General features: G+C 36.6%; 2 protein-coding genes and 1 long non-coding RNA gene across 4 annotated transcripts; 2 read left to right on the top strand and 1 right to left on the bottom strand.

Annotated features, from left to right (window-relative positions):
• Nucleotides 1-4531: 4531 nt before the first annotated feature.
• Nucleotides 4532-9420, top strand: LOC137741766 (mitogen-activated protein kinase 19). Its single transcript, XM_068481486.2, has 10 exons — nt 4532-5110; nt 6062-6470; nt 6683-6810; nt 6916-6975; nt 7406-7555; nt 7680-7835; nt 7938-8149; nt 8251-8352; nt 8495-8652; nt 8835-9420. Exons 1-10 carry the CDS (start codon nt 5084-5086, stop codon nt 9257-9259), a joined length of 1827 nt encoding a protein of 608 aa, XP_068337587.1. The 5' UTR covers nt 4532-5083; the 3' UTR covers nt 9260-9420.
• A 10926-nt stretch (nt 9421-20346) lies between these two features.
• Nucleotides 20347-24220, top strand: LOC137743724 (protein SRG1). 2 transcript variants are annotated; one of them, XM_088678915.1, is made up of 4 exons: nt 20347-20679; nt 21226-21473; nt 22468-22792; nt 23585-23756. In XM_088678915.1, exons 1-4 carry the CDS (start codon nt 20395-20397, stop codon nt 23639-23641), a joined length of 915 nt encoding a protein of 304 aa, XP_088535041.1. In that variant the 5' UTR covers nt 20347-20394; the 3' UTR covers nt 23642-23756. The 2 variants fall into 2 exon arrangements, with proteins under 2 accessions (XP_088535041.1, XP_068339771.1); XM_068483670.2 differs by having other exon boundaries at nt 20350-20679; nt 23635-24220.
• On the bottom strand, nt 21173-22124 carry LOC148693261 (uncharacterized). Its single transcript, XR_015952855.1, has 2 exons — nt 21606-22124; nt 21173-21505 (listed from the first exon to the last, which is right to left on the bottom strand). It is a non-coding gene; the product is annotated as an uncharacterized LOC148693261 (long non-coding RNA).
• Nucleotides 24221-24712: the final 492 nt, after the last annotated feature.

Below are 24712 nucleotides of genomic sequence, written 5' to 3'. Positions count from 1 at the left end.
AATATTGATTAACGTGCTTATTTATTATTGATTAACATTATTTGGTTTGCAAATTTGGTTTCAAATTTTGGTCTCCGTAGCATTTTCCTTTAGATTAAATTGGCAAAAAATGTTGTGTGTCATAAATATAAAATAAACACATTAATTAATATTTAAAGAATAATTCGATCATACGTTATATGGTTTATAAAATTTGATCTAAATAATTAGTCTCTCTACTGTTACTGTTAAATAAAAGGCGTCTAAGTATATGTGAGCTGTTGTTTAATTTGTACAAAAGATTGACTAAAACTTAAGTGTTTATTGGTTGAGAGGTTCTCAAAAATGCAAGAGGATCCTCTTTGGATTCTGTTTGTAAGGATCCCAAAGATCATTCAATTACATTTGTTCATTATACATCGTGCGGTCGAAATTATTATAAATTTTTTATTTAAAATTGAATATAAACAGTAACTGATAAAAATTGATCGCACAATATACGATGAATAGATATAATTGAAGGATTTCCGAGGACGTCACAAAGATGTTGAATTGATTGGTGAAGATTTTCTTGATCTAAAATTAAGCAGAAAAAGATGAAATGACATTATGAAAAGTACAATTGTACAATTATAATTAAAAAAAAAAAAAAAAAAAAAAAAAAAAAAAAGAGGGAAATTATTCTTTTCGTTGCTGTTTGCTTTGTGAAAGCGTTTGTGCCGGATATTTTCCCCTAGATGGACGTTCGGTGATTTGATCAAGAGGGTCAAGATCAATGAGCATACACACAGCATTTTACTCTCTCTATTTTTCATTTTTTTTGTTTCTTTGTTTGTTAGGCATCAGAAATGTTTTGAGCTCTTGGGTTGACAGTATGTGTTGTGCAGCTATGCTTGTTCTTGTTGTGAGGTTTCAGTGCCCTCTCGGCTGTCGGAGCTATCTGACCACAAACGTTTCAAAGACTTTCTATGATTTGCTAGAATACTTCTTGGCTTCTAGTGAGTGAGTGAGTTTACTTTAGTTTTCAGTAATTCGACAAAAGTATCATAAAAAACTAAAGGCTTTTAAATCAAAATAGTCTTTGAGATTTGCATAACACATCACTTTAGTCATTGAGATTGAAAATCAATAGAAATGGTCTCTGAGATCTATCATCCATTATTTTGGTCATTCCGTTAAAAACTCCGTTTAGTGTCTCAGAGATCTTGGCCGAAAGTTTGAGCAATTTTCAAAGTTTCGTAACTCAATCGTTTCTAAACCCAATTTGACCTGTAATATATCAAAATGAAGATCGGAAAGTGTAGCATAAGATTATACTTATTTAGCAGTCCAATGGTTGCTGGAGATGACCGGAAAATAGCCTGAAAGGTGATTGGTAGGGAAAAAACTGGAAAACTCACCTGAAACTGGGTAAACTTTAAACGTTCATAACTTCTTCAATACTCAACGAAATCAAGTAATTCAAAAACGAAAATCATACTTCTCAACGAGACAAAGAGAATTGTCCTTCTTGACGGCTAATTCGATGTAGTTTGGCCGAAAAACGGCTCAAAAGTGGCTAATTCGAGACCAAGACAACCACTTTCGAGCCGTTTTTCGGTCAAACCACGAAGATTTAGCCATCAAGAAAGGTACCATTATCTTCGTCTTGTCGAGAAGTATGATTTTTGTTTTTGAATCACTTGATTTCGTTGAGTATTGAAGAAGTTACGAACGTAAGTTTACCCAGTTTCTGGCTAGTTTTCTAGTTTTTCTACGGACCAGTCACATTTCAGGCTATTTTCCGGCCATCTCCGGCAACCATTGGGCTTCCAAATAGGTATAATATTGTTCTACACTTTTCGATCTTCATTTTGATATATTATGGGTCGAATTTGGTTAAGAAACTATTGAGTTACGAAGCTTTGAAAATTGCCCAAACTTTTGGCCAAGAGCTCTGGGACATTAACGAGTTTTTAACGGAATGACCAAAATAATGGATGGTGGACAATCTCAGGGGCCATTTCTATTGATTTTCAATCTCAAGGACCAAAATGATGTATTATGCAAATCTCAGAGACCATTTTGACTAAAAAACCAAAACTAAATAACATTGACATTTCTTTATTTTAACTCTATCACTTAATCCTCGTTCAAGACCATTGGAAAGCGGATATCAAAGTTGGTTATGGCACTTCAGGACACCATCATTGAAAGAAAATTCAAAGTTGGTCATTTTATTAACTCTCCTCCTACCAATCGTCTTATAAATTATGACTCCCGACTCTATACATATTGTTTTATTCATCATAACAATACTGACTTAGCATTTAGTAATATGGTCTGGTGGTATTCCTCTTCATTTGTAAGTGAGAGGTCTTAAGTTCGAATCTTGTGGATAACGAATTTGATATCAAATTAGCTTGCCCATTGTATGGTTTAGCCGAACTCTCACTTCCCTTTAGTGTAAAATGTATCGTTGCACTAGAAAAAAAAAAATACTAACCTAAAGAAAAAAAATGAAAGAGTAGTACTAAAGGGTGGGAATGTACGCTAAGCACACAAATGATATATCGGTCAAGTGCTTAGCAAAGTGCCTCACCGAAAAGACCAGAAAACAATTTTGACGATGTGCACTATTATTGGGTAGATAGAGCTGTGCGCGCGTATGCTGCTACTTAATTAGTTGTGCCCCAGTAAACTAATTTTCTAATTTCTCCCCGAGTGAGTTGATATACACAAGTCAGTCTATTGTGTAATATGAGCTTCAAATTGTAATAGTTGTGTGTTTGCATAAACCCTCGCTCGGTTGATGTTTGTAACCAATGCTTGTATTTGACATATATTTGATGGGCAAGAAACTTTCCCATTGAGTGTTTAGTTCTCCTTCGTCAGCCCTAGTGCGTGCATATAGAAAGTATGTCGACGTTGGTTGTAGTTTTGTGCATGAATGTGTACGTATGTCCGTATATATATGACCAAGACGATCATCACTACGCCAACCTCCAAGAAATTGACGATCTGCTTCCTCGAGTGGATCAGAAAGAGAGAGAGAGACGATCTGCTTCCTCGAGTGGATCAGAGAGAGAGAGAGAGAGAGAGAGAGAGTGTGTGTGTGTGTGTGGCAGTATACATTGGTAATTTGTGAGGTGTGTAGAGGTTGAAACAGAAACAGCAACGCATGAAAACAACGTATTGGTCAAGGAAAATCATGTTGCAGCTTACTATACTAGTTGTGGCTACTATGACTTTGGCGGCCAACTTGATGACGATCAAGATTAATTAAGATTTGAGTTGGTGACCTTATTCTTCCGGCAACTTCAATACACAAATCACCTATGACTTGATATACAAGGCAAGTTGATTAGTACGTACTCAGCTACATGTATTATAAACAGCAAGATAAATTTTGAGCAATGATTCTAAACTTTGGTTCAATTGGAACTTTAGTCACTGAACTAAAAATCTGTTAGTATTTGTCTTTAAACTTGTTATAATGTGGAGTAATAATCTTTTTAGCTAATAACTTTGTTAAAACATCCATCCAAATTAAAGGGTTTAAAAAACGCAAAAAAATGGATAGAAATTCTAATAGAGTTGGCTAAAAGGACCTCAGGGATCAACACTCACGAATTTTTAGTTCAGAAACCAAAGCTCCAATTAAGCTAAAGTTGAGGGTCTATTATTCCAATTATTTTAAAAGCAAACAATATTGTGTGTTAGAAAAAAAAAATCTCCTCTTGGTCCATAATTAATTTCTTATATAGCGTACTAATGTCATCCTAATAATATCATTACCTTCTCTTAAGTTACTTGGTAAACAATAACTCAAGTTAAATAAAATAAAAGAAAATCGTGATAAAAATCAATTAATTAATTTAATGTCGAGCTTTTTTTTTTCTTCTAAAAACAACTTCGATGATCGAGATAGCTATAGCCATTCATTTTTTCTTCACTTTGATATTATTGATAATGTGATACTTTTTCTCACTTGTAATTAAAAGATTTTATATTTGAATATTGTGAATGATGAGTTTATTATAAATTTATTTTTCAACTTTTTATTGTAATAAAAGATCACTGCTATAAAAAATCTTCAAAATAAGAACTAACTATATATAGAAAATATTGTGTTTATCTATTAAAATGACTGAATATTGTCAATTTTAATTTTTTTTTTCTTTCTTTTAAAGAATGGTTCTTTAAACCAATATTTAGGGAATGTTGAAATGCTTTTATGAGTTTTCCTGGCCCCTTATAAGGAATGGATTATTATGATTTGCCACAAGTTGTCTCACTTTTTAGTAAAAAACAAAAAAAAAAAAAAAAAAGGGAAAAAAAGGGAATATTTAGGGTAATATTAACTTACTAACTCGTAATAAATTTGAACACGTGTAAAATATAGTTTAGTGGATTCAAACTGGATATGATGGAATTTATTGTTCTCCATGGTTAAATGACCGAAAGAGGCAGAGTATCTGAAAGAATTACGAATACGGCCAGTGACGCGTGCGCCAGCAGTATACACTAACGGTATTGGACGGACAAAATTTAAAAATATAAAAAAAAGTCCGTTGTGGTGGATAAATCGAACAAATCAAAATTATCAATTAAATAAAAAAAAAGACGACGACGAAGACGATCTCTCTTTCTCTCTCTCTCTCCCTCCCTCTCTCCTTCTCTCTTCCTTTTCTTTGAATTCCCTTCCGCTTCTCTCCGATCCGACGCCGCCACCGCCGCCCTACGGGATCTCTCGTTCCCAAAGAGAGCCTAGGGTTTCCAATTTCAAATTTCGAGCAATCCTTGGGGGGTTTGGAAATTGGATTTTTCCAAAGTTTCTAGGGTTTCCTTTCTGAATTTGGGGTGGGTTTTGGGATTGCTGGATCTGTGGAAATTGGGAAATTGAGGGGAGGGTGTGGATTTGGATAAGAGAAGAGGTTGGTGGTGTATGCGTTTGTGCTAGAACGGACTTTGGGCTCGTCGTTCGGACTGGGGCAAATGTGGATAGTTTAATTTTCTTCTTCTTGTTCTTCCTGGTGCAAAGATTTTGTATTTATAGCTTTATCAGTAGTCGTTTTCTTTTGGAGTTCGAATTTTGTTCGATTACTAGAAGAGCAAGAAGAAGATGATGCGTCCTGATCACCAAAAAAAGGTATCTTTCGTTATCTCTCTGTATTTTTTATTTTGGAGTTTTTGAAGAACTGGGTTGTGGTTATCATCATCGATTTGGTTGCTTAGAGAATGTTTTCCAGAATTTGGAAGATATCATTCAAAATTTAATGGGTTTATGATTTTCTTTAACATTTTTCTATGGGTTATGTAAAATTGTCGTCATATTATCCATATTTATAAGGTTAGTAATAAACCCAATTTGGTTTTTGGGTGGCATTCTTTTTCCAGTTTCCAGTTTCTTTGGTGAACTGTTCAATTGCTTTTTCTCTTGGGTTGTTTTGTTGATGCTACTGTTTTTGTAGTAATTATTACTATTGGTGCTATTTATTTTGTTTTGGTCACTCCAATAAGCAGAATAGTTTAATTACTGAATGTGTTTTGAATATTCTTTTTTATGTGGTGTTGGTACAGATTGTGTTTTATTTTTTGTTTTCTGTTTCTTTGTGGTGGAATTGCACTCAAAGCAAGGAATCTAGTCCCTTTTACAACTGTTAGATACTCCACCATAGCATACTGTTTTAATTTGCTCCCTTTTCTTCTGGCACCTGATTCTATTCTCCTGTTCTATTACTTTCTTTGAGGGCCATTTGAGTTTGTAGTTATTGCAATGTATACCTCGGTTCCTATGTAAACAAAAAGGGTCTCTTGGTAACTCTTTAACATAACTTTAACAAACTGAGATATGTTAAGGAAACCTTGACCTTAGGAAGAAGCATTTGTTATGAAATCATTGGTGCTTTGTGACCGATCGTAAGCTGTTTCTTTCAGTTCATGAAAATTTGCTGGATTTTTCTGCTTACCACCTAGTTGATCATAAAACTTATGTTATGACATTGTATTTTGTTGTAAAAAGGAAGTTGCAATTTGTTTGATTTTTGGAATTTATATATGCACGTTCATGTTTTTATAAATCTATTCTTGCTATTTTCAGGAGCTGAAAGAGATGGACTTTTTCACGGAATATGGTGAAGCTAATAGATATAAGATTCTTGAAGTCATAGGGAAAGGAAGTTATGGGGTTGTTTGTGCAGCTATTGACACACATACTGGGGAGAAAGTTGCGATAAAGAAAATACATGGTATCTTTGAGCACATCTCCGATGCTATTAGGATCTTGCGTGAAGTTAAGTTGCTTAGACTTTTAAGACATCCTGATATTGTCGAAATTAAGCGCATCATGTTGCCACCTTCAAAGAGGGAGTTCAAAGATATTTATGTTGTTTTTGAGCTCATGGAGTCTGATCTTCACCAAGTTATCAAGGCTAATGATGACTTGACCTGCGAACACCATCAATTCTTTCTTTACCAGATGCTACGTGCATTGAAATATATGCATACAGGTGACTCTCCTGTTTTTCTCATTTATGCTCATTGTCCTTTATTTGTTTTTTCCATACATTGTTAAATTTCATAAACAATGTGTTTAAGTACGGAATGTATCCATAGTTGTATTAATTCTTGAATGGTAGATATATTCTATTTTAAGTTTTTTTGTTATTTATGGAAAGCCAAGGGGGAATTTCATGATAAGTATAAGTGTTTTTGGTTGCAGCCAATGTGTATCATAGAGATCTTAAGCCAAAAAATATACTGGCAAATGCAAATTGCAAGCTTAAAGTTTGTGATTTCGGACTAGCAAGAGTTGCTTTTAATGATACTCCAACAACAATATTTTGGACAGTAAGTAATTTTCAAGCTTCTAATTTCCTTCAAAAGAATTTTATACGTTTCAAACCTGCTTATCAATTAATGTCATCTATGTTGCTTCTTTTGATGCACTTATAGGACTATGTGGCAACACGGTGGTATAGAGCTCCAGAACTATGTGGGTCATTCTTTTCCAAGGTATGGATTTTCTACCATCAATGACTTATATTCAGATTTCAGAGCCAATGGCAATATAGTTAGATCATTCTCCATTTTCTTTCGACTGTAAAACTGGTTCTGTTATGATGTTGTATGGTTTGTTATTGACTTTTCTCTTAGGACAGTCTCCTGTGGAATTTCTACTTGTTTTAAATTTACTTGGTTTGACATAGGTGAAATCATGCTTTTATTTCTGTCTGGAATGTCTTCTGAGTGCTTTATAGTAAGCAGTAATGCTAGATTATAATAATTCTTGTTCAGGGAGGACTATTGAATTCTCCTGGAAGTTGTATCTGTCATTCAGGTAATTGTGTCAGGTTATGTCCGTTTCTCTGGAGTGATTTAAGTGCTTCATGAGCTTTCAAATTCTGGTTCCATGATCTTATTTTTGCTTGCATCTTGTTTGCAGTACACACCTGCAATTGATATATGGAGTATTGGCTGTATCTTTGCCGAGGTATTGACAGGGAAGCCATTGTTTCCTGGTAAAAGTGTCATTCATCAATTAGATTTGATCACTGATCTCCTTGGAACACCTCCGCTAGAGACCATCTCTGGAGTACGTGCCATTTATTCCCCCCCCCCCTCTCTCTCTCTCTCTCTCTCTCTCTCTCTCAAGCACACATGCGTGTGTATTGCTGTTTTTCCCTAGTTACTAATGCCATGGCTATTTTTGCATTCAGGTTAGAAATGAGAAGGCAAGGAAATACTTGATGGAAATGCGGAGAAAACCTCCTGTGCCATTTACACAAAAATTTCCCAAGGCAGATCCTCTAGCACTCTGCCTATTACAAAGGCTATTGGCTTTTGACCCAAAGGACAGACCAACTGCCGAGCAGGTTTGTGTTATGTCTAATTGAGTGCTTTCACCAGATGAATGTTTCCTCAAAATGCATTTAGCACAGTTGGGACTAAAACCTCTTTCTGTTTGTTTTATATAGGCACTAGCTGATCCTTACTTTAAGGGCCTAGCCAAAGTTGAGAGAGAACACTCTTGTCAGCCTATTTCAAAGATGGAATTTGAATTTGAAAGGCGAAGGGTTATAAAAGAGGACATAAGAGAACTAATTTACCGGGAAATACTAGAATACCATCCTCAGCTACTTAAGGACTACATGAATGGAACTGAAGGCACAAGTTTTATGTATCCAAGGTTGAGTGTTTACTTCTTATCAATCCTATAATCCTCTTACATTTTTTCTTGTTATATAGAATTTGCTGTTTCCATATATTTATAACATTTGTTCAATGCAGTGCTATAGGCCAATTCAGAAAGCAGTTTGCTTATCTTGAGGAAAATGGTGGGAAAACTGGATCGGTTGTTCCTCCAGAGAGGAAGCACGTCTCCCTTCCACGGTATGTTATTTTCAAGTTCCTTTCATTGTAGGTCAATGTTAGTCTTATGTTTTCATCAGTAAAGATTTTGATTTTGAGAGTTTTTCTTTGATTATGCATGTTATTGTGAATTTGCGTATCCAATCATATTCCTTGTCTTCAGGTCCACTGTTCACTCGAGTACAATCCCCCCTAATGCACAGCCAAATTTGCTATCATATGAAAACTGGCAGACACAGGAGGCTTCCAGCAGTTTTAGAGTAACAGACGCTTCTGGAAATGCACCAAAGGTTTCACGGCCGCCGCCGAGGGTGCCAACAGGTAATCCACTGCCTTCTTGTCAAGCATTAGCTATGGGATGTGATAATCAATGGCGCGGGCGGTAGTTCAGATCTGTCCGTTTTGTTTTCGCTTTTGCTCTAGTAGTATTACATTGGTGCATCTATTCGTTTTGTTTTTTGTTTTTGCTTTACCAGTGTTAATTATATTTCCTTCCCCTACAGCAAAACCTGGGCGAGTTGTTGGACCAGTTCTTCCATATGAGAATGGCAGAAATGTGAAGGAAACCTATGATCCAAGGACATTCTCTAGAAACGCAGTTCCTCCTCAGTCTGTCACTCCACACTGCTTCTTCAGAACTCATACTGCCAATCAAGACAAGGCTGGAGCGGAGATACGGAGGGATGAATCACATGCTAAACTGCAACCCCAGCCCGAACAGCGCAACTTAGCAGCAAAACCTTTGCCGGGCATGGCCATTGAAGTCAACACGAACCCATACTACCCACCACCCACCAAAGTAGATCAATTAAACTCGATAGATTCAAAATTACTGCAGGCGCAATCTCAGTTTGGTCCTGTAGGTGCTGCAGCCGTAGCTGTAGCTGCTCACCGGAACACTGGAGCTGTTCAGTATGGATTGTCTTAAGTGGGTTTAATGGGGGTATTCAAGAGGAGTGAGAGTCTTTAGATTTGAGGAGGGTGGAGTGGTAGTGTAATCCCAATTTTTTCCTTTCCAATTGTGCCTTCTGTAATTATGTGTATGCGCTGTTGGATAATAGTAATTAATAATAAGGCTTTGTTTTCTAATCTTGTATATATGTTGACTTAATGGATAAGGCAAATGATACTTGTAGAGTAACTGAAATTATGCTACTGCCCAAACTATCCAAGCTTGAGGGCGTCGACGAGAGCTCTTGGGAGTCATCAGCTTGTTATTTCCGGCGTACCTTTGATTCTTTGAGCGAGAGCCCTTCCACGCGGGAGTCCTAGATCATTGTGGTCGAGTTTCATCTCTGTTCAACAAGTCGGTCTTAGTCAGGCAAGCTTATACCATTACGCAAGGAAAGAGGCCCCATTTCCCTTCGCTCAATGTAAATTGCGCGCTTCACTAATATAAGGCTCAAGTAAAAGGTTTTCATGTCAAAAGTGTTTTCAAAGCCTTTGGGACGTTCACTGTTCATTCCTGTTAAGGTTAAATATCCAACAACAGAAACATGAGTGACACGTTGGGCCTTCAACAGGCCAACTGTTTAATTTTAGTCCAAACAAGGTGGTCAAGATGAAAACGTCAGACCAATCGAGTTTTAGGTTTTCAGAAACTACGAAGGCTTGTCCAAAACCTTCAGTGTCTCCTGGTTGTTGCCAAAACTTTTCTTTTCTTCCATGGGTAGGTTGAAGAACTCTTTTGAGTTTCTGTCTTCATTTTCTCCAACAAGGAAGAGCTCACACAGTGGTTTACCAACTGCAACATACATAGATATGATGCCTTCATGATTGCTTTCTAATTGCCAAGTTAGTTAGTGAAAGAACCTACATATTTGCGGTTAAAATTATTTAAGAACGCAGCGAAAATCATACGAAATAGCAAATTTAAAATACGTAGGCAAAGTGTAAGTATAGTAGCCAACATGACTAGGGAAAAAAAAACTTGAATTTAGAGTAATAATACATTTATCCCTTTTTTCATACCATATTTGTATTGTTTACCAAGTAACTTAAGAGAAGGTAATGATATTATTAGGATGACATTAGTACACCATATAGTTGCTTTGCCATAGTTTTTGTGTTGGTTCTATATAAGAAATTAATTATGGACCAAGATGAGATTTTTTTTTTTCCTTTTTCTAACACACAATATTGTTTGCTTTTGAGATTGGACCAATGAACCCTCAGCTTTAGCTCAATCTGAGCTTTGATTTCTGAACTAAAAATGTGTGAGTGTTAGTCCCTGAACTTGTAATAACGTGGAGCAATAGTCCTTCTAGCTAACTCTGTTAGAATTTCTATCCATTTTTTCTGCCCTTTTTAAACCCTTTATTTTGGCAAGTGGCCCTTTACCATAGTGGTGGAAAGGTTTTGAGCCCTTGCATAACGGCGTGGGTTCAAGCCCCGTTGATGGCTAATCTAACATCTAATCTAACAAAATCTATTATTTGACCAAAAAAAAAAAAAAAAAACCCTTTAATTTGGATGGAAGTTTTAACAAAGTTAACTAAAAAGATTATTGCTCCACATTATAACAAGTTAAAGGACAAATACTCACATATTTTTAGTTTATAGACTAAATCTCTAATTGAGCCAAAGTTCAGGATCATTGCTCTATTTTTCTCTTGCTTTTTAATATATATAGCTGAGTACGTAATAATCAACTTGCCTTGTATATCACGTCATAGGTGATTTGTGTATTGAATTTGCCGGAAGAATAAGGTCACCAACTCAATTCTTAATTAATCTTGATCGTCATCAGGTTGGCCGCCAAAGTCATAGTAGCCACAACTAGTATAGTAAGTTGCAACATGATTTTCCTGGACCAATACGTTGTTTTCATGCATTGCTGTTTCTATTTCAACCTCTACACACCTCACAAATTACCAATATATACTGCGACCCCCCAATGCCGGCTCTGAGGGTGTGTAAGTGGTGCTACCGTACAAGGCTCCCAAATTCGACAGGGTCCTGATTTACGATTTTACTTTACCTGTATATTCATATATAAATTTAAACGTGCAATGATATACTAAATTGTTCTCTAAGTACAATTTTCTTGAGAGTATTATCCCTGACCAAGGAACTGGGTTCGAGTTTGCCTAATGGTGATTTTTTTGTGTTTTATTTTTAACTAGCCTTCATGCACGTGCTCACGTGTGTGTAGAAGACATTTTTTGAATCACGGCATGCTACGCGCAACTTACATATTTTAAATGTATTTATATACGTGAATTGACAAAAAGAAAGTCATGGTGGCATCCAAGTCAATTAAGCATTGTCATGCAATTACTTGATTATATATTGTTGACCCTAAAAGCTACTTAGCCTACATGACGCGCTGGCCAAGCTCGATCGACGAGTAAAATGAACGTGGTTCTGGTGTCGAACGTGCTGCTGACTTTTGTATTTGAGCGATCACGGCTAAGGACGGGACTCGTCTCGGCCTCTGGGTTCTAAAGCTTGAAGACAAGGTTGCTAGTCACTTTGAAGTTCAAATAAGGTTCAACTTTCAATATGATGAACATTGAATGGTTTAGTAAACACCTTACTTCGCTGAGAAGTCTAATGAGAGACATTTTTCAATAAAAAGACCGAAGACTACTTACTAACAGAGACTTGGATAGACAACCGGCTGAACTCAAAACAGGGCTATTACTCCAAACTGAAGATGCTCTTCCGTCGCCTGATTCTACAACATTGGGTTAATTGAAACTGAAGATGTTGCCGATTGTCAACATAGTGCTATTAATCTAAACTGAAGATGTGTTGATGAAGTTAGGAGAGTTATTGTTTTCTCAAATGTTTGAGAGGGTTTTGCGTAAAACGAGAATTTGCATAGGGCATTTTTGTGCATTGAGTTAAAAAGTCTCTCCAATATTGCAGAATATCTCATATTTATAATGAGAGAATTTTGCTTACCATGATAAACTATGGTGTATGCATGCTCATCATACACCTAATTAATAATTTATCATGTGTCTTTTCATTTAATCTTGGTTAATATTTTTCAAAATTGAAAAAGTAATAATTAATATGAAAGTTAACTAAAATTAGATAAAATGACACATGACAGAAGATTAAGTGTATGGTAAACATACACCATTATTCTGGTGGTGAGAAAAAATGCTCATATATATAAAAGCTAAATTGCTCAGCCACGCTGACTAATTTCTAATGGAAGTCCTTGAATGAGGCTCCTTTTTCCAACCAAAAAACTCTCTTTCCCGAGTTGAATGCGCAGATGCATCCATGCAATTGATAAAGAAATGCAATTCAATTACAATTCTTCCTCCTGACCATTATCTGGTTGCTTTTACCATCCTCATTTCCTTTCAACCAATGCATGCAACTGTGCTTGTCCTGTCAACCAATCCCATTTAGCCATCATAGCTTTATAAGGTTCAACCTTATCTTAGTAAGCTGTAGCCACGCAAACCAAATTGCAAAGCTACCCACCTGGAAATATCACACATTTTAATGTAGACATCAACTTCCATTCAACCTTTGCCTCCGATCCAGCACGTTTCCTAAAGTTCAGTGAGAACTTTATGGTAGTTTCCGAGGTAGGTTTAGATAATGAACATATATATTTGAATTCCTTGCAGCCCTTGGAGTCTTCTCACTCGTCCGTTATGCAAAAGATAATCCACATTATCATCATGGTAATTTGACCAAGATAATTTTCCAAAGTATAAATCTCTTAAGAAGTAAATAACGAGAAGTGAAAAATACGCACATTTGCAATAATCAAATTGACATACTAATGGCAAGACATTATTTAGGGTGTTAACCAAGATTGATCTGTTGCAGTAGAGAAGATGAGTGCAGCAGAGAATGCAGACAGAGAGAGAGAGAGAGAGAGAGAGAGACAGAGAGAGAGAGAGAGAGAGAGAGAGAGAGAATTAAGTAATCTTGTTCGTATTGATCTTTTCACAAACTAACACTCTTTTCACAAACTAACACAGTACATTTGCATTGTAGTATATATATGTAACTAAGGTAGCTTACAGACTAAGCTAATAGATATAACAAACTCTTAACTAATTGTCTAATCTTATGACACATGTCAAGAGAATAACCTTTAGATTGACTACTCCTTTTAGTTCATATATTAGCAAATTGCTTAAGTGAAGAAACAAATTGAACCAACAACACTTGTTTTGCCACCCGTTTCCTCACAAAATGGACATCAATTTCAATATGTTTTGTTCGCTGATGTTAGACAGGATTACATGTAAGAGCAATGGCTGAGAGATTATCACAATATAGAGTAGGTGTTCCAGAAATAGGAACTTGCAGAACCTGTAACAATTGTTTTATCCAATCAATCTCAGCAGCCGTTGTAGACAATGCTTGATATTCAGCTTCATTGGAAGAATGAGATATAGTATTTTGTTTCTTGGAGGACCATGAGATGGGGTTTGAGCCAAGAAAAACAACCAGCCCTGTAGTGGATCTCCTATCATTGGGATCCCCTACCCAATCACATCACTAAATGCTTGTAAATCCAATCTTCATGTGGTATAATGAAGTCCACAGCCTTTAGTAGCCTTGAGATACCTTAGAATTCGTTTAACTGCCATGGTGAATGCAATATCAGGTCGAGTAAAGATGAGGTATTGAAGTGCTCCCACAAGGCTTTTATATAATGCTGGATTATTGTAAAGCTTCCCATCATCATTCAACAATCTATTGTAAGGTAGGCAAGGAGTAGCACATGGTTTAGACAATTCCATTCCAGACTTAATGAGCAAATCACTAACATATTTGTCTTGAGATAGGCATAAGCCATCTTTCTTATGAACAACCTAAATACTAGGGAAGTAATGTAATGGCCCAAGGTCTTTGATATCAAACTCTTGAGTAAGAGCATGTATAACATCTGATATTGCTTGAGATGCACTCCCCGTGATGATAATGTCATCCACATATAAGAGGAGAATCACAACCATTCACAGCTTTAACAAATAAAGAGGAATCACTATAGGTGAATTTAAAACCCAAAGTCGGCAAGAAACTAGTGAATCTGTCATTCCAAGCCCTTGAGGCTTGCTTGAGACCATATAAGAACTTATGTAACTCACAAACATAGTCATTATGAGTGGAATCAAGAAAACAACGAGGTTAAGCCATATAGACTTCCTCTTGTAGCACACCATGCAGAAAAGCATTTTTCATATCAAGTTGTCGAAGATTCCAATTAAAATGAGCAACCAAAGCAAGGACTAACCGCACAGTGGTTGGTTTAACCACGGGACTAAATGTCTCACCATAGTCTATACCTTTCTCTTGATTGAAACCCTTTGCAACCAATCGAGCCTTATACCTCCCTATAGAACCATCTGCATTGTAACATCCCACATCGCCCAGGGGAGTGTATCGTGTAAGCCTTATATGTGTATTCTCATCTCTACCTAGCACGAGGCCTTTTGGGAGCTCACTGGCTTCGAGTTCCATTGGAACTCCGAAGTTAAGCGAGTTCACGTGAGAGCAATCTCAGGATGGGTGACCCACCGGGAAATTCTTGTGTGAGTTCCTAGAAACAAAACCGTGATGGCGTGGTCGGGGCCCAAAGTGGACAATATTGTGCTACGGTGAAGACGAGCCTGGGATGTGGTGGGGGCTCGGGTCGGGATGTGACAATTTGGTATCAGAGCCAATCCCCGGTCGGATGGGTGTTGACGAGGACGTCGAGCCCCTACAGGGGGTGGATTGTAACATCCCATATCGCCCATGGGAGTGGATCCTGTAAGCCTTATATGTATATTACCATCTCTACCTAACACGAGGCCTTTTGAGAGCTCATTGGCTTCGGGTTCCATTGGAACTTCGAAGTTAAGCGAGTTCGCGCGAGAGCAGTCCCAGGATGGGTGACCCACTAGGAAATTCTCATATGAGTTCCCAGAAACAAAACCTTGAGGGCATGGTCAGGGCCTAAAGCGGACAATATCGTGCTACGGTGGAGACAAGCCCGGGATGTGATGGGGGCCCGGGCCGGGATGTGACATGCATTTTTTTTAATCTTGAACACCCACTTGTAGCCTACCAAGTCTCTGTGAGGAGGAAGAGGTACAAGAGACCAGGTTCCTTGATTATGTAGAGCACTCAACTCATCTTGCATTGCAGCCAACCATACTGGAGATTTTAATGCTGATTTGTATGTTGCAGGTTCAACTTTGGTAAGATCAGCACCACCATTTTCATGAACAGAAGCTAGTAGAGCAATCTTTTCAGAAATGCCACTCTTGGACCGAGTTTTCATAGGGTGAAGATGGTATGGACAAAACCATTTGAAGTTGTTCTCCCTGAAATTCAGGAACCACATAGAGTGAATGAGAGGATTGTTGTGTAGTGCCAGTAATAGGTGGAGTGGCAGTAGAGAAACTGGAGCTTGAATCACTTAAAGTTGCAGAACTGTGATCATTCAAATTTGTAGGACTAATTGCAGCTGATAGAGGCACAAATTCTAGGCTTGGTGTATGAGAGACTGATGGTATAATAGGCATACAGTTAAACTGAGGTGTGACGATAACATTGTTAAGATTTAGGGTTAACACAAGTGTGGATGTGGAAATAATAGGCAATGGAGTAAGTACATTAGAGCATTGAGAAACCAGAGTAATGTATGGATATTCTGTCTCATCAAATAGAACATGATGAGATATAAACACTCTTCTTTTTGTGAACCTCAAAACAGATATAGCCTTTATACTTTGAGGCATACCCCAAGAAAATACATTTTGTGGTTCTAGGTTGCAGTTTAGTATGATTATAAGGTCTAAGCAAAGGATATCATGAACAACCAAATACTCTAAGGTGATTAATCTCAGGAATGGAGTTAAACAAGGCCTCAAAAGGTGATTTATTTTCCAATGTTGATGACAGCATCCTATTGATGAGATAGACCGAAGCTTGACAAGCAAATGACCAAAATGAAGGTGGTAAATAGGCTGTTTGTAATAAGGTAATGGATGTCTCGATAATGTGTCTATGTTTCCTCTCGGCAAGCTTGTTTTGTTATGGGGTATGTGGACAAGACATGTGGTGAATAATGCCTTTGTCCACCATAAAATTTTGAGATGGTTTGCCTATATGTTCATCTCCACCATCACTCTGAAACACTTTAACAAAAGCATTGAATTGGTTGACAATAAAGTGATAAAAAAAGACAAATGTAGTACCAACTTCACTTTTATTGCAGATTTGGAAAATCCAACAAAACCTAGTACATTCATCAATGAAAGTAACATAATATTTGAAGCCTTCAACAGAAATACAAGGAGCCAGGCCCCAAACATCACTATGTATTATCTCAAAAGGTTTTGCAGATTTGGATGGAGACATGGGAAAGGGCAGTTTACTAAATTTTCCTTTGAGCCATGGAGAACAAACAATAGGTAAAGAATCAGAGGTACGAGAGACATTTGATTTTCTAAGAATATGAGATACAATGCTATTAGAGGGGTGACTTAATCTATGATGCCAAAGTCTTGATGTAACTTGATGTCCAAGATATGTAGCCACATACGCCTTCTATGTTGAAACTGGATGTGTTGGATAAATGATCGGATATAACCCATTACGGCACTGCCATTTGTTCAAAATCCTCCCTGTGGTTTTGTCCTAAATCCAGAAATAAAAGGCATAAAAAATTAACCAGCAATTATTATCCAAACATATTGGATGGACATATAACAGATTTTGTGTCAACTTTGGAACATAGAGAATAGATTTTAATTGAAATGACTGCAGTGGAGTTTGAAGAGTTGAAGAGCCAATGTGAGAGATGGATAAACCTTCACCATTGGCTGGTTTGAATAGACTCATGACATAGATATGATGTAGCAAGAGAAAGATTATTCAAATCGGTGGTCATATGATTGGTAGCACCCGTATCAGTAATCCAAACTTGTTGAGGTGGTGCAGAGGGCAGTTGAGTTGATATTGAATTGCCAGAAGCATTGTTGACATACATTGCTGTCATTGGAGAGGATGATCTTTTTTGAAAACAGAACTCAGCATTATGATTTGAATTCCCACAAATTTGACAACCATTAGATTAAGATGCATTTCTGAATCTGCAAGTAGCAGCCATGTGATTGTTCTTGCCACAAATTTGACACATTTGATAAGATCTAAACCGACATTGTTAGCCAAATGATTTGTCTTCACACAAATTTGACAAGGGATGATATGAGGATTGCCAAATTGAGGAGCAGAACCAAGGATTCTAGAACCAATGTTACCATTATTGAAAACTTGCTTTAAGTTATTGAACCTGTTATTCAATTTAAATCTGCCATTGTTCTGATTATTGAAAGATTTGTAACCAGAGTTGGAGTTATAGAAAGTGTACGGCCCACCAGATTGCGTCTGAGACTGAAAATTTGAAGGTCTCTGAGTAAAATTAGGTGAATGAGCCATTAATGCATTAAGCATTGGAGAAGTATGAAAAGTCTCAATCATTACTTCTTTAACAAGCAATTGTGACTGAAGATCTTTCAGAGAAATAACAGATTCACGCCCCTTAATCAGATACCTAATTGTATTATACTCAGATGGTAGGCCATTAAGTGTAAGGATCACAATATCATTATCTTCAAAATAGACACCAGTAACAGACAAATAATCCCTAGCTTATTTGATTATTTGAAGATACACATTAATGGAATCAATACCTTTCTTGATAGTTTGCAACTCAGATTTCATCTGAAATATGCTTGTCCGAGTAACAGTAGAAAACTGTTCCCTGAGGCGAGTCCATAGGTCCTGAGCACTTGTGCTTCCAATCATACAGGAAATGGCTGGTGGTGATAAAATAGTTGTGATAAGCTACATCAATGCTCTATCATGCATCCTCCAAACCAAATATTCATCAGATTCCTTGCAAGCAAGAAACTGATCAGACTGTTGTCCAGAAGAAATTTCGGAATCACCAAAATCTGGAGTAAGAAACCGAGATGGACATGGTGTAGAACCATCGATAAACCCCATAATTCCATGACCTTCCAGTAAAAACTGCATTTGGAAATGCCACATCAAGTAATTGGTATCATTCAATTTCATGGTTACAAAGGTTGAAACCGATGAAATTAGAGAAGTAATAGGAGACTGCAATATCTGTAACTGATTGGCGGTCACCATTGTTGAATCTTCAATAAAATGATGTATAGAGAACAAAACACAAATAGTTGGTGTGCATAACTTGAATCGAAGAAAGTGTCCCAAAATTAGAGACGCAGAACCCTAAATCAGAAAGAAAGAACCTGTGATTGAAGAACAAGAAGGTATCACGAGAAGATTGTAGTAGTAGTAGCGGAAGCAAAGATTCCAAGATCGAAGAACCGTCAAGTCTTTACGCTTGTGTTGGTGAAAGAGCTGATGAAGCTTGAATGGTGATTGATACCATGTTAACCAAGATTGATCTGTTGCAGTAGAGAAGATGAGTGCATCAGAGAATGCAAAAATAGAGAGAGAGAGAGAGAAAGAGAGAAAGAGAGAACTTAGAGAGAGAAGTAATCTTGTTCGTATTGATCTTTTCACTAACAAACACAATACATTTACATTGTAGTATATATATGTAACTAAGGTAGCTTATAGACTAAGCTAACAGATATAACAAACTCTTAACTAATTGCCTAATCTTATGACACATGTCAAGAGAATAACCCTTAGATTGCCTAATCTTAGGGATGCCAATGGCGGTGGGTCGGGTCGGATCGGGGAATGCAAATATCATAACCGCTCTGTTATAGGACACCTCCATCAGGTATACGTACAGGGCACCACCATAAGTTTTATTGAAATCATATAGAGCTCGTTTGGATGTACTTTTAAAATAACTGAAAGCGCTTTTAGTGAAAATGTTTTTAAAACCAATCTTTAGTAAAAATACGAGTGAATCTTGGAAAAGCATTTAAAGTACTTTCTGGAAGAAACACATAACTAGTACTGGAATCTATAACAATTTTCTCTAAAAACACTTTCAATCATTTTAAAAGCACATCCAAACAACCCATAATGTTGAAAGCAACATTAAATACTAAAAAGATGACTCCTAAATTTGACCAGCGAAGAAAACGAGAACTTCAAAGATTATAAAATTACATTTTTATAATATTATTAACTGTATCGGGACGGGGTTATCAAATTTGCACCATCGCGTTTAAAAAATGGGAATCATCCCCACGATTATGATTCATATACACAAAGAATTTTAAATGTGTGCGGAATAAGGGATGATACATTACATGTAACAATATCATTGGTGAGATAATTGTATTAAAAGAATTAGCAACTCGAAAATAAAACTTTATTCTATTTATATAATGGCATATGGTATACCATCTGTGTTTCGGACACACTAAAAAATTATTCGAGATAGAAAATGGATAGGGAGTGTGATTGAAGATGAATTTTTTCTAATGCTCTCTAAAATTTAGCTAAGAGTTCATTTAAGACATTCATTATCATTGGAGATAATGTAATTTAGTATTCGCGTGAGTCGATCTTAATTGATATCTTGTTGATTAAGAATAAGATTACACCGGAAAAAATAGACATATTCCTTTTTAATTATAAAGGCCGAAACCACTTGACTTTCTGGAAAAAAGAGAGACAATTCTAATCAGATAAAACGTGGGTTGGTGACTGGTCCATATCGGGGAGAAAATTTTTGTTGTGATCGGAATATGGATAATACATCATGTGTTTTTATATAAATGGTGAAAAATTATGGTTTTTAAGTTATTAGCTTTTTAACACACATATCTCACTATATGTATAATGACACGTGGTATATCATCTTATGTTCCGATCATATTGAAAAATCTCTCCGTATCGAGACACAAAGGACAAAGTCTCTATACGTAACAAAGCTAACTTTGATCATCAGCCGTTGTAGCACCGAAGAGAGAGGGACAATATCCACCGAAGAGAGAGGGACGTAGCACCGAAGTATCCACCGAAGAGAGAGGGACAATATCCACACACACACAGCCACCCACACACACAAATATTTTAGTATATATACCATTACCAGAGCCTGTCTAAAACACCCATTACGCAAAAGCTATGGAAGAAAAGGCATCTGCCGGAAAGAGCATGTACGGTGGTTCTCTTCTTGTGCCTAGTGTTCAAGAATTAGTAAAGAAGCCAATAACCACAATCCCACCAAGATACATACGGCCTCATCATCAAGATGGTAACCAAGAGCATGAAATGATCATCAATTCTGATCATCATGCTCATCAAATACCATCCATTGACATGCAGAAATTGCTTTCCCAAGAATCAACCAGTTCCGAATCTGAACTAGCCAGGCTCCATTTTGCTTGCAAAGAATGGGGTTTCTTCCAGGTAATTAGATTACCTAGCTTATTCCACTTACATCTTTCATCAGATTGTTCTGATTGTTTTTTGTCCACGAGAACTTCTCGATGATCATTTAGTCTAGTATGTCATCTAGTCTTCGTTGGCGATGTGAAGATCAGTACATAAATATGTAATCATGTAATTAAATATAAGGTTTTTATCAAAAATCGTCTATGAAATTGGCTCCCACCATCAAGATAATCCATGATCTTGAAAATCGATCAATGTAATATCTGAAAATAGGTGTCACAAATCAACGTAGTCTTTTGTCACAATTCTGTCAAAAATCATGTTGTATGCTGATATGGCACATAAATATGTCCCACAAGATGTATAGGTTTTTATCACAAATAGTCTTTTAAACTGACTCATACCATCAAAGTACATTTAGTTTTTTGTTCTTTTTCTTGGTGAACTTGGCTACTTTCTAGTCCTAACCTATCCTTTTTCACCTTGCCTGCATACTGAATTTTTAGAATTTGCTAATTCGTAGGCTTTTGGCCATAGTATTCACTCTATATATTTTTACAGTTGGTGAACCATGGTGTGAGCTCTTCCTTGGTGGGGAAAATAAAGACAGAAATTCAAGACTTCTTCAACCTACCCACAGAAGAGAAGAAAAGGTTTTGGCAACAGCCAGGAGACGTGGAAGGTTTTGGACAAGCCTTTGTAATTTCTGAAGACCAAAAACTCGACTGGGCTGACATGTTCTTCTTGAACACTCTTCCTGTCCAATTGAGGAGGCCTCACCTATTCCCAAAGCTCCCTTCTCCTTTCAGGTCCTCTTGTGATCTCAAACATATGTGTTTATCTGTGATTTTGTGCATTATGAATGTGAATGCACGGATATATCGAAGAGTAATGTTGTTTAGTTTATAAAATAAAAATAAATAAAAAAAATAAAAACTGACCTTATTGCTTACAATCTCTGATAGACCAACATCCCACCAAACGGTAAAAACCTACCCGCACAACCGCAACACCACCCAGACCACCACTCGAATTCCAACTGCTGCAGGACCACCACCGCTCCAAAACCTCCCCACCTTCGCCCATCTAACCCTCCTCTGTACACTACTTTCTCGTTGCAGAACTCGAATCGAGATGGCACGGCATCACGAAAGAGCGAGAAGAACCCAGACACTAGATAAAGAAAACAAGCATAGGTCAATCGGCGTGTTCGCGGACATGGCGATTGACAACCCATTGCGAGCCTCGAACTAATCATGACGTCCCGGACATAGCGGTTGGCAACCCATTACGAGCCGGCATCGACGCCGCTGTGAGGGAGGATACGCAGACGAGGCAAGGCATCTGATTGTTACCAGTCTTCGAACTCAAAATCACGAGGATCTATGCTATAGCACTTTACAACCAAAGCTGGGTTGCGATTCTGATCTTAGGTTTTTTTTTATAAAGTACATAAATGTTATATTTTGGTCAATGATAACAAATATTATGTTGTGAAATCTTAAAGTGGATGAGAAGATAAGACACTGAGCTAGAATATCAATCCTCTAAAAAAATCATTGACATTAATCTAATTTTCTATTTTACAATTTAAAAGACTAAAAACTAATTTATTTTGAAATTCCTTAGAAATAGACCCTTACAACTTCTATTTTTTAAGACAAAAACGTACCTAACTTTAAATATCTAACTAAAACCCAAAAATATTTCAACTCATGCCACTATATCCAAATCATATATTGGGCACATTTTATTATTATCAGATATATCTGAAAATAATTTACCTATATTTTTACAATGCAGAGAGACTTTCGAAACTTACTCATTGGAACTGAAAAACCTAGCCATGACTATACTATCACACATGGAAAAAGCTTTGCAGACGGAAGCCAAGGAAGTGACCAACTTATTCGAAGATGGATTGCAAGCGGTGAGGATGAACTATTACCCTCCGTGTCCTCAGCCGGAGACAGTCATCGGTCTGACCCCTCACTCTGATGCTGTAGGCCTCACCGTCCTCCTACAAATCAACGAAATGGATGGCCTCCAAGTAAAGAAAGATGGGATTTGGGTTCCCGTGAAACCACTACCTGATGCCTTTATTGTGAATATTGGAGACATTCTAGAGGTAATGATATTCACTGGTAACTTAAACATTTTGAATATTATCTTACTAGATACATAGATGAAAATGTTATCTGACTGTCAAATTTCATATAATTGATTATCCGGTGAATGTTGATAATGAATCCTACATTTGAAAAAGAAGAGATCTTACATGTGCTTATAAGAGATTAGACTATTCATAGATATTGCTAATTGGTTTTATAGTGGAACTCTAACTTTTTTCATGGTAATAGAGAAAGTTGGCCCATGTGCGAAGCCTAACAGCCACACGTGCTCCACGTCACCCAGTTAGTGTTGTCCACGTGTTTAGCTTGAAAATTTGTCACACGTGAGAGGTTGTGTGAGGATGTGAAAGCAAAAGAGTCTCACATCAGTGAAAACCTTGTAAGGGCTTATAAGATGTTAGACTACTCTCCATAATAGTTTATGTTCAAATTTAATTTTACACCGTGACTTACAAAAATATCTGGAAAATTTTTTTTTTACTCCAAAATTACCCAGTACCAATATTCACTCTGATGAGGATAAAAATATCTGGTAAAATTTTTTTTTTTTAACTCCAACATTACCCAGTACCAATATTCACTCTAATGAGGATAAAGACTGTAGCGTTATTCATGTCATTTATTAACTATATTGCTAAGCATGTAAATCTTTCACATAGCGTAATCTTTAATAATTTTTTTAGTGCGTGAGTGCGTCCTATATTTTCTGAGAGACATGTCGAACAATTATTTAAAAAAAAAAGAAAAAAAAAGAAAGCTTGATCCTTAATAATTTATACCTATTGCAGCTATTACTTTTCATTTTTAGTGGTCAAGTATGTGCATGTATGCATGGCAGATTATAACAAATGGGACGTATCGTAGCATTGAGCATCATGCAACTGTGAACTCTGAAAAAGAAAGGCTCTCAGTCGCCACATTTTACTCCCCCAGATTTGGTGCTGAGATTGGCCCGGCCTCCAGCTTGATCACTAAGCAAACACCTGCAGCATACACAAGGGTGGCAGTTGAAGAATATTTCAAAGCATTATTTGAACGTAAGCTTAATGGAAAGTCTTTTCTTGACGAAATGAAGATTAAGTATAATGTTAATCAGTAGAGAGAGATCTCTGAAGAGAATAAAAGGTGTATGTTGTAAAATTAATATGCCCAAATAATAAGTGTGGATGCCATCTCTAGTTGTATCATGAGACAAACTAGGAGTAATGCTATGGAATTACATTTTTGTATCACATTGATGTACCATCTTATATGGCAAGTGATGCATACAATAACATTCAACAAGACAAGTTCATTAATTGATGTGGCACTTGCCACATGAGATAATACACTGATGTGTAAAAAAATGGTCTCCTTAACATTTTCCGACAAACTATGGTTATATTTTCTTTTTCTTTCTTGGATATGATGCTATATTTGACAAACTCATAGTTGAAAACCTTAACAACGAATACATGAGAACACCCCAAATTTGAAAAAGACATGAGACGTAACACTATTATGTAATCAAGTTTTCTAAAAAGATAATGTTAGGGAGACTCATATATTAAACTAAATTTACAAATCAAATAATGTGTAACCAATAAGAAATAAAGTTAACCAACAGTTGATTAATAATTCAATCATTAACAACCATGTCATGTGATTTAAAAATTAATTTAAAATTTTGATCTTCTTAGCATTTTTCAAAAATATATTCTCATTGCACGCAAGTTTCTGCCGTCAAGCTTGGACAGTTTAAGCAATGGCAGTTCAGTGGTAACTCTACCTACTATTATTCTACATGCACTACTGCCTTGTAGACAATATTTTTCAAAGAATAGAAAACAACTTGCGTACACATAATCACAAAAGGCACAAGTGGAAAGAAAAGAATGTGGATTATACAATCACTCCGACATCAATCAAATATATAA

Source organism: Pyrus communis, chromosome 11, assembly GCF_041283825.1.
Source record: "Pyrus communis isolate YQ-2024b chromosome 11, ASM4128382v1, whole genome shotgun sequence".
Taxonomy (NCBI): domain Eukaryota; kingdom Viridiplantae; phylum Streptophyta; class Magnoliopsida; order Rosales; family Rosaceae; genus Pyrus; species Pyrus communis.
The sequence above is the reverse complement of the archived record's forward strand: the minus strand, read 5'-3'. Positions and strand labels throughout refer to the sequence as shown.

Bases quoted from the DNA above. Each gene is read 5' to 3' on its own strand.
- LOC137743724 (XM_068483670.2), top strand. From the start codon at position 20,395: ATGGAAGAAAAGGCATCTGCCGGAAAGAGCATGTACGGTGGTTCTCTT. The intron at 20,680-21,225 runs GTAATTAGATTA...ATATTTTTACAG, and splicing joins AAGAATGGGGTTTCTTCCAG to TTGGTGAACCATGGTGTGAG. The intron at 21,474-22,467 runs GTCCTCTTGTGA...TTTACAATGCAG, and splicing joins AAGCTCCCTTCTCCTTTCAG to AGAGACTTTCGAAACTTACT.
- LOC137741766 (XM_068481486.2), top strand. From the start codon at position 5,084: ATGATGCGTCCTGATCACCAAAAAAAG. The intron at 8,353-8,494 runs GTATGTTATTTT...CCTTGTCTTCAG, and splicing joins AAGCACGTCTCCCTTCCACG to GTCCACTGTTCACTCGAGTA. The intron at 8,653-8,834 runs GTAATCCACTGC...CTTCCCCTACAG, and splicing joins GCCGCCGAGGGTGCCAACAG to CAAAACCTGGGCGAGTTGTT.